This window comes from Corvus brachyrhynchos, unplaced genomic scaffold (assembly GCF_000691975.1).
Source record: "Corvus brachyrhynchos isolate BGI_N302 unplaced genomic scaffold, ASM69197v1 scaffold223, whole genome shotgun sequence".
NCBI lineage: Eukaryota > Metazoa > Chordata > Aves > Passeriformes > Corvidae > Corvus > Corvus brachyrhynchos.
Genome location: NW_008237174.1, coordinates 3,887,693 through 3,898,042, shown reverse-complemented (window position 1 = coordinate 3,898,042; position 10,350 = coordinate 3,887,693). Strand labels below are relative to the sequence as shown.

The 10,350-nt window shown below is 39.2% G+C and overlaps 1 protein-coding gene across 2 annotated transcripts in view; it reads left to right on the top strand.

Annotated features, from left to right (window-relative positions):
• Positions 1-10,350, top strand: part of NMNAT3 (nicotinamide nucleotide adenylyltransferase 3) — a 21,663-nt gene that overhangs the window by 555 nt on the left and 10,758 nt on the right. The window contains exon 2 of one of the 2 annotated variants that reach the window (XM_017728847.1): positions 8,438-8,574. In XM_017728847.1, coding sequence (XP_017584336.1) covers positions 8,466-8,574 — 109 coding nt within the window. In that variant the 5' untranslated portion in view covers positions 8,438-8,465. Of the gene's footprint in view, positions 1-8,373; positions 8,575-10,350 lie in introns of those variants that run through there. The other variant, XM_008629559.2, reaches the window with a different exon arrangement.

Sequence of the window (10,350 nt, the reverse complement as noted above, 5' to 3'; positions counted from 1 at the left end):
CTGTCGGGCTCGCCACGCCACGTACTCGATAAACGCATATCCACGACCATATATATACATCCATATATATATATATATATACCCACACACACACGTATATATGCGTGTATGTGTATGTGTATTTAAAACACAGAGCTTTTTTCCCTTCTTCCCCCGCCGTTCCCGAACACCTCCCCAAATGCAGTGAGAGTTAAAGAGGACAACAGCATATACGGTTACTTTTCTTTTTTTTTTTTCAATCCATCTGGCTTTCACCGCGTAACTTACTCGTCTTTCTCCCCGGCTTTAAGAGGGTGCAACAGCTGCTGTTTGATTTTATAAACAATCCGTGATGTTTGTTTTCTTTAAGCTTTGCAGCAATATAATCAACGTGAGCATGAATTTTCCGGGCATGATTTGCTACTGAAATCTAGTTCCACTGTGTGGTTGTACTAGTGAACTGCCTTCGTGCCTTTAGCTTCAGAAATACGAATTTTAGCATTTAGCCTATCTATGATAACCTAATTAGCGTTTGGATGATCTAAAAGACCTTTAAGAAGTCCAGAGATGCCTGCGGGGAACACTGAGGACACAATAGATGACAGTCCTGTCAAAGGGGAATTTGAGCTTGTGCCTTTTAAAATAATTTAATGAGACAAATCGGATTTCATAGCAGTGATGGACTTAATTAATACAATGTTTCAGTTGGTACTGCTGCACCTGGAGCAGATGAGGGTGGCCAGGTGAAGCTGTTAAACCCCCACCTGCCTGCCCTGGCCACAGCAGGTGCCCTGAAGGAGAACTGCCTCAATCTCATGAGCCAACTTCACATCTGTATCCTTTCCCATCACATTGTTGATTTAGTGCAATTACCACTCAAATAGTTGTGTAGATGTCACTCTGCTCACCAAGCACTGTGCATTTTTCTGAACAATAACTAGCAGAAACTAAGAAATTAGCCATACAGCTTTACAAAGTATAGTGGAGAATTTCAAAAACATAAGAAATGTCATCCATCCCAGTGATCGGGCACAGGCAGTGGGAGGGGAGATGTGATTTAGGGACACTCACCTGTCTCTTAGCTTCCCCTGGTGTTCCTGCCACTAGCCACAACTGCTTCCTTAGGGACACCATATGTATTTGAATCCTCTCAGGTGCACTTTCGCTTCTTGTAAAATTTCTTGTTGCTTCCACTGGCTGCCCTATAAATCTGATATTGCAGGGAGAAGTTTTGCATTCAATTTAATCAGTGCCTTCATCATTCTCCAAAACTCACCTGTAGCTTCCCCCAGGCTCCTCCTCTCTGAACCAAACAGTCCAAGCCAATTGTTTTTGCCTCTCCTGGATAGTGGTAGCTCCATTCACTTGGCCTTTTGAACTGTCCTTCCTGAGCTGAGACCAGAACTGCTCATGGCAGTCAAGATCTGGTCCCATCCAGGATTTCTGTAGTGCTAAAGCAATACCCTGCGTGATGGGCTTGGTTCTTTCCCTCATAATGCCCAGCATTTTGTTGCCTTTTTGGTCTGCCATTGGAAAAAAGAGGAAGTGCAAAGTTTTGTAGCTGGTAAGACTGTATGGTTATTAATGTATATTTTAGTTGTCATAAGAATTTATAAACATTTAGGTGATAGTTGCAATGTGACTGCAGTTATCATTTCACTGTAGTTGTTTCAGAATCTCACTTTTTTTCTTTGATAACTAGAAAATCCTGCATAGGTAAAATGCTCTTACAGAGAAAGAAAAACATTTTGGACAATAGGGAGGCACATACCTGCTTGTATAAATTCTGAATTCTTTGATTATACAAGATGAAGCAAGTGGAGTTCTAAAGTGATCATTCAATTAAAACATAAAGATAAGCAGTGTGAACTCTTGAGCCTAGGAACCATTTACTTAAACTGCTCCATTGCTATGCAAAATCATCAGTCTTATTAGGAAAATCCATAGATTAGTACAAGAAATGCACATGACGCTTTGCATTTTGATGGCTTAAAAATTTAACTGCAAATACCTTCTGACTCCTAAATACACTACACTTTAGGGCACCTGGACACTACTGAATGGGTGCAGGAATGTTGTTTTAAAGAGCAGCTTTATGTATTCATTACTGACCTCAGCTGTTGAGTTGGAATTGTTGCCTCTGGAAGTAACTTATAGATGAAGTTTCAGAGGAAACTGAGACCTGTCCTGCACTTTACAAAGTGAGCAGTTCCATATATTGCAGAATTCCTTCTTGCTTCCTGGAGGTGGTCAGGTAAACCTTGAAGCATAGAAAGACAGCCTTCTTAGGCATGATTTAAATTTTTTTTTCTTTACTTTGCTAGAAGACCTGTTTTGTGTAGCTGTAGAGCCAGTGAGATGTTCACAATGGCAAATAGTTATCCCTTTTTTGAAACTCAAAAGTAAGCAGTGGGATTTTGGATGCTGATGCTTTAACTTCGGTCTTGCTGTGTGTTCTGGAAATCCTTACGCCCTGCTTGCTATATATGATTATTTTGCATCTGAATGTGCTGCAGTAGTACTTCTAGGGGTTTCATTAGTTTGCTGCCTTTTAAAACCAGCTTTATAAGAGCAGATTTTTGTGATTGAATGTGTTTTCTTTACCACTTAAATTTATCTTCCATTTGTGTGCGAGTTCTGAGATTTGCCTTAGGATATGCTAAGTATGTTTTGCTAGTTGAAAGAAAATTACAGAGATGTTGATAGACGAAAAATCACTCTGAATGGCTTCACAACAGGAACTCTTGAAGTTTTAGCCAGAGTTTGTTTTGACAGACAGGTTGGTGCTTTCACTAAATCAGCAGTTTGTTTGCTTAAAAAATAGGCTTCCAGAGTTGCAGTTCTGTGTGAATCCTCTTTTTCTGTAAATCAATATATTGTTCATTGTGGATGACTGACTCACACATGCAAACAGAAGGATGACTACTGGCTTTACTTAGAATAGTTTGGACAACTGTAGAAGAAGAAAAAGCTTATTTATTAGTGCGATATGGGCACAAAGAATAGGAAGGGAGTTGAGTGTCAGATGTTGAGTGATCACTAGCAATTATTGGAGAGGTAATCATAAGGGTCATACTGCAGGAAATACAGATACCAGGAGATGCCTGCATTCTGTTGAGCTTGTGGAAATGCTGCAAAACTGTGCAGGGAGTGCTGCTGTGTAAGGCCAGTGAGATCCTGCATCGTGAGGTGTTGGCCAGTCTGGCCCTTTTTGACTTGTTTTCTGCATGGTTCTGGGTTAGTGTAGTATCATTGGCCTTATAACCAGCTGAAACTGCTACAGAGCTCCATGTCTAATTATTGTCAAGTGTTTTATGAGCAGTTAGAATGTAATTCATGCCTTTTTTACAAAATGGGATTATTTCATTATTTTCCCTAAGAATCCAGAAAAAAAAACATTAAGGACATTATGCTGTGATTGTCTTTACATGTTTATTGTTTAAGGACAGCAGAACATCTGAAATAGCCTCAGAACATTTAGTAAATGCACAAATAGTGATGTTAAAAATATGGGATTTTTCTGTTGGTGTGCATGAATGATGGTTTGTGAATTTCATGTTGCCAAATTGTTGTATTCCTTGTTGCTGTTCAGGCAATGGGCAGCCTGTAAGCATGATTATTTTGCAGGATGATTAAGGATATTAATAAAATATAATATTCTTAAGAATACTAAGAAAAATATATAGGATATTATTGTGGGAGTATCTTGGTGGGTAATTTATTGTCTGGACTGTGGGACCAGACACTCTTGTGCCCCACTGTGTAATTCTAGCTATAAACTTGCAGCAATTGACAGGCTTAAGAAAATGTGTTGTTGAGTTGAATTCACAGGCACTGTTTTGTGTGTGTTGAGAATACAAACTTTTTAAGCTTGTGCTAAGGAATAATTCTGCTCAAATTTTTCAGAGTTCAAAATTGTCAAAGGCAATGCCATGTTCATTATTAACTGGAGATTCAATATTTGCATGTATTTCAGACTGCATGAGTCCTATGCTCAATTTATTATTTATATTTTTTGTGCTTTGTCAGCGTGTAGTTTTTGTGGTGAATCATCTTCTTTAGTGCCTTTCAACTGCCTATTCTCTGTAGCAGAAAGAGCAGAAAGAGTTGGGATTGGAAGCTGAAAACAGAGAACTAGATTTTATTCAGAAGAAAAAACTCATTACAAGTAAATGGAACTGTAGATCATATTTAGGTTGATTTTAGATATTTAACTGATAGAGAGGCTTTGTTGGTTCTCCTGTGAAAGGAAATTTCCCCACTGATACAGCCTGAAATAAAGGAATGGCAAGAGTAAAGTATTGTGCTGTGATTTGAAGGATTATAATCGGAGAGGAAGAGACACTTCTGCTGAGGCTGCTTTCTCTGTTAGCCACCAGGGCACTTGGAATTCAGGCCACAGGCAGTTTTCTCCGAGGTTACTTGTTCACAGATAACTTTTTGTTTAGCTGGAAAATTGCTGCCTTGGACAGAGAGGAAGAAGAAAAAGTGAGCACCCCAAAATTAAGCAGGTCTCTCTTAGGCAAAAGAACCCTGTGCATTGTTAAAGGCAGTATTTGGGGTGCTTTGAGCCATCTTCAGTGTTACCTGTGAAAAAGCCCAGATGATTTTTATAGGGTTGTATAAGTTGCTGTTCTAGTGAATACTGCAGTGAGCTTGCAGGGGATCAGATCTTGGGGTTTCTTTGAAGCTGCAATGGGACTTGTGTTCTCTGACTAAAAGTCTGGTGTGGGGATTGGCAGAAGCAACTTCATAGTTCTGATATGCTGAATCTGATAGAAAATCATGTATCCTGTCACGGCTCCCTGTGAAAGTCAAATAAATGGGGTGCATCTGAATCACTGGAATTTAATAAAAATATGACTCACCATGTGGCCCTGAAAAAACTGTTTTAGAGGGGTAGAGCATCATATTGGGCTGTGTGTAATATATATGTGCTCCTTGCAAAGTCTTTTTTGGCTGGAGTGAGTAACTTTTTGATGAGTAAATAAAATACTGCTCCAGATAATACATTTTTCATTTTTCCTCACCCAGGTATAGTATGTTCATTATTAAAGTGAAGGTGGGGATATACAGGTAAATATTTGTCACTGTTGTGGAGGATTGGTTTTTGGTGACAGCAAATGCTGGGAAATTACTGACTGGAGTAACTTCTCTTACACAGCAATGAGAAACTCTCATATCCAATCGTATTTTTAAGGGATATTTCTGTACTGTGGTTTGCTATGATTTGGGTCAGCTACTAAATGTAGTTCTATTTCCTGACTTTGAAGATCTGTCTCGCAACTATAATATTCTTAGTGTCACTTGGCATAACTCAGCTGGACTTGGTGCATCTACATGAATTTATATGAGGTAATGATGTGGCCCAGTAAAAGAAAGGAATTGGGCAGCTTTGAACTTGCTCAAATCTAAATTTCATCTAAATTAATCTAGATTCACCCTCACAGGAGGAGATAACACTTTAATCCTGTGCTAGGATTTGGTTTATTTTTGCTTTTTGCAGAAATTTTCCCTTAAGGGTGAGTGCCTCATAGCATGCACGTATCAGTGTCTTGTTCTCCAGTTTACTAATTTAACAGCTCATGAATCAGACTGTGCTGCTCAGCACTCCATGCTGCTGCTGATAATTAATCAGATACAGCTCTAATTACTGACTTTCAGCAGAACTTAACTGTGGTCATCTGTAACGTCATCTGTTACTGACATATTGTAGGAATATAAGCACCAGAAAAAGAACTTGCAGGAATTTTCTAGTGAAAATCATAATGATTTCTCCATCATTAAACCTTTCTTTATATAGCTTAAGTGTGGCCTACTCATTTGGAGGTGACTGCCCTTTTCTGTATTGCCACACGATGTCCCCTGTTGTTGGAAGCTTCCCAAACTGCAGACTGGCATTTCTAGGAAGACACTGCTTGGCCAGGGCTGCTGGTACACAGGCCCAGAGCAGGGCACAGAGACTCTGTGTCCAGTGTTTGATTTCTCAAGAGACCTTAGCTGAAAAATCAGTTAACTCTCTTTTTTTTTCTGTTGAGTGGTCTAATGATTTAAAACCCCTTAGGTAATTAATACCAGCTGAGATAGCAACTGAATCAGAAAGTTTTGTTTCAAATACTAAAAGTTGTCCTAGACCTGTTGAATAGGTGTAGGGTGCACTATAGCTGGGGATAGTAAATATCGCAGATACTTGTTTTTTATATATATATATATATATATATATATATAGGGTGTTTGTGAGTTTATAGATGTATAATATTTTGTGAAATGTTTTTTCATTACATGTTTATTTACTATTAGTACAATATTGGTTTGTTGTGGGGTTTTTTCTGTTTTCTTTTTTCTTGTTTTTTCTTTTTTGCTGTTGTTGGTTTGATTTTTGAGTTTCCATTATCAGTACTGTCAAGTTACCGCTAAAAATTACAGGTTGAAATCTTTCCCTGGAGTTTTCAGGGTATAAATGAGTAAGAGCTGTGATCAAACTGTCCAACACCTTTGTTTCAGGCAAGAAATAGAGTAATCTATAGAAGTAAAAGCAAAGCAAAAGAAAGCATTCAGTTGAGAAGGCAAATAAAAGAACAGCTATGGAAATACAAACTGCACTTCATCAGAACAGGAGAGAGCACAGGAGAGCTGTGCAGATGAGAGAGCTCCCATTCAGATGCTGATGTTTTGCTCAGTTTCAAGGCAGAAACACCTTTCCCCATACAATGGAGATACATTTACAGAATTGCTGATATGGAACAAAAGAATATTTTTTGTTCATTCTGAATAAAGAACCTGTAGATTTTGGATACAGTTTTCACGAATGAGTTTTTGTTTCTACACAGTGACAGTAAACGAGAGGAGAGAGCAGGGTGCTGTGAAAGGAGCTTCCTACAGCTGCTCCCATCATAGACCATAAAACTGTTGCTAACCTTCAATGGCTCTACAGCTTTTCTCCCCAGTGTATCTCCCCTGGTATGATGGATGATATGAAAAATGAGGAAAGTAAAAGAAAAACGTTATAAAACAATCGTTATATTCTGTACTAGATGCTGAAGGTACAGATAGCAATTAGTGCTTCAAAGAATTTTCTCAGTAAAAAGTTTCCAAGTCACAAATGATAATATTAACACTTGTTGCTTGGTGCACTGAGTGCTGTTCCATGGTACAGTCCCAGTCTTCCGGTTGTAAATCCTCCATAGATGAACTGATAGTGTTGGCAGGTATAAAACATCAACTTGACATTTATTTAACCATTATTATTAATTTTTCTAAGTCAGAGAAGGGGGGGGTGGGAAGGGACTATAAGAACGGGGAACAGTAAGAGGTAGGCTCTGAGCTGCAGGGCTTTGGTGCAGTGCAGATGGAGAATGAGATTTGGCTAATCAGAGCACACAATCTGTACTGGGTTTGTCTGTTGTCCCAAGACTGAGTTCTGAAGTTTGGGATGCAAGTATCTTCTGCAGGAAGACTGTTCCATTTGATGGAGAGGGCTGAAGTCCAGGGGAAGGGAGGAGAGTGGTTGTATGATACATAGGTGGGAGCAATGTAGAGATTTCAAATTCTAGGAAAATACTTTGGATTTGCAGACGTGTATGTGGGACACAGTTGTTTTTATCATGCCAGTTATATTCTGGATTAATTTTAAAAAGAGTTATGCAAGTAAATAGCTCCAAGCACAGTGGATTTAAACTGATTTCTGCTACATTTTTAGTAGATGACTGGTAGTTTAAATTATATAAGGGTTATTTGTAAACACGCCTGCAAGGCTCCTAACAGCATTGCTCCCTACCCATTCATCCTATCCACAGCTTTTTAATGGCCCTGGGGTTTTCCTGAAGCAGCTGTACTTCCTCCTCCCTGTTGTTCCCTGTTGTTGGTCCACTGTCTATTGCTCTGCAGTCCAGCTAAGGAACCACACAGGCAAATGCTGATGATCTGGCTGGAAGTATTTGCCAGCTGGCTGCCTGCCCAGCTCTAAGGAAGTTGGACCTGTAGAATTGGGTGTTGCATGTGAGGTTTTGTCACGTGTTACAAAGGTTCATTGTAAGAAGTTACTTTAAAAAAAAAAAATAGAATCTGCTTTTGTAGCAGGCCTACAGGTCCCAACGTTATCAATGGACAGGAAGACAGAACAAAACCTTGTTCTCCAATAAAAGCAGGTTAAAAATAAAAAAAAAAGTTAAAATCTGTCCGGTTTTAATACTAGTGAGAATAGGAATTTTTAGAAGTATGGTCTAGCCATGTATGTGTGTGGGGAAACAGAATGTTATTGGTGTTCTCCTAATGAATAGCCAAGAACAGCTGTGTTCCTGAGCAGGCAGTTGCTGAATGCTGTGACACGACTGATCTCTGCATACTCCACTGGTGCTCCAGGAACACCCAGTTCTGGAAACGGTGGTCCCTTTAGTTCAGGAACAAAGGGCAGACTGCTCTTTCTCAACTTTCTTTTATTTTAATTTCTTTTCTTCAGGGAGGAGTTGTAATGTTTTGCTGTCAGAATGAAGAGCAGGATCCCTGTCATCCTTCTGGCCTGTGGCTCCTTTAACCCCACCACCAACATGCACATGCGTTTATTTGAGCTGGCCAGAGACCACCTGCACCAAACAGGTCAGTGAGGGGCTGTGAGCATCACACACACAAAGGGGTGTGCTGGGAAAAGCAAGAAAGAGTTCTAATATTCACTTAGATAAGCTCTTACTTTACAGCTGGGTTAATTTTAGTATTCTTTACTGATATTAATGTAAAGCTTTTGTGGTATATTCAGTACAGGAAGTCTGGCATTACTGCAGTGTATGAGCAAGTATAATGAGTGTTCATGCAAAGAGAATAAAAGTTGTATCAGCAGTTTTAGGATCCTATTCATGGCACTGGCTGAACCTTGTGAAATAATATGGTTAATAATTTTGAAACTTAGGAAAATCATTTATGTTCCAATTTCATGCTTTTATGATGCAATGTGTTTTAATATGAAGAAGAGTTCCAGGTAGCAGTTTTGACAGCTGGGGGAAACTGGAGAAAAGATGAAACGTTAATTATTCATTATCTGTCTTCACTAAGAGGCACTTTATCTATCCTAGAAAAAGATCAGAAAAGTGAGATGTCATGAGGCTAAAATGTTTTGGCAACAAAAGAGCAAGGTGGGTAACATCAGGAATTTAAGAAAGAATTAGAAATGCTACTGGAAAGCCTGGAACTCTAAGCTTGATCAGTTCCTTAGTTGTTCAGGGATTTATTTTTTATTTTCTTCATCTGGCAGCTAAAACATGCGCTTATGTTTCTGGAAGTGGTTGGGAGGGAATCATTGTTTATTGGAATCTGACAGAGAAGTTCCTAGGGAGGTAGTTCAGTAGGAACCTGAATAGCAAATAATAGTAAAAGGAATTTGACTGTCAAATTGAGCAGGGGCAAAGAACCCGGTAACCCACTGATACCATTGTGCTACATACTCAGAATATACAGTGAGAATAGTTTGACTGTCATGAGGAGGAGTTACAGAGCTGGCTCTGAGGGCAGCCTCTACAAGTTTCCGTTGTCCTATAACTAAAATTATTTTGTTGCTCCTGCAGGACTGGAAATAAAGGGTTGAAAAGAGATTTTAATTTACTTTTTTCATTGTAGTTTTAGAACTGATTCTGCTCCCTGGGTAAGCAAAGAGTAGAAAGGTAATATGAGACCAACTGGTAATTCTGTTTAAGTCATAAATTACAGTCCAGTAACATTTCTTTGCCTTGAAAGAAGGACTGAACTGGGAAATGAATTATTATTCTGTCTGAATCAATTTGATGTCTGGCCTGCTCCAGGGTCAGTATAGAAAGACTCCACCCCTTACTCAGGGCAGTTTGCTTAAAGTCTAGTAAAAATGATATTAATAATGAAATTTTGGGAAGATGAAATGCCAATTGTGCATTATATTACACCTAATGTCAATGCCTAGTTCTGGGTAGGGTGTGATTTGCCTTTCAGCTTCTTATTTTAGTTTGTGAAGCCTTACTAGTGCAAGCGCTTTATGCATTAAAGAATCCTTCTTTGGTGTCTGGGTTGTCTATAGCGTTGTCTTTGCACTTTCTGAATGCTTAACCCAGGATGGCTGCAAAGCAAGAACCCTCAGTGTGTTTGCAGAAGCTTTACCCATGCCAAGCAGAGGCGGCTTTATCTGAAGTAACTCTAAGTGCAGGTATATGTTTGTATGGGTGGATACACAAATCCCATATATGGCCCTTCCTGCGACAGGGAAGATAGTTTCTCAAGCAGAAGGGGTTGGCAACATGCTATAAAAATGACTGATTCTGGATGCCTGTTTTATAGCAGAACCATTCCTACCCAGGATTAATTGGTCATTCTCTCATGATTTTAGCCCTGTTTCTACTTCTGAGGTTACGCAGG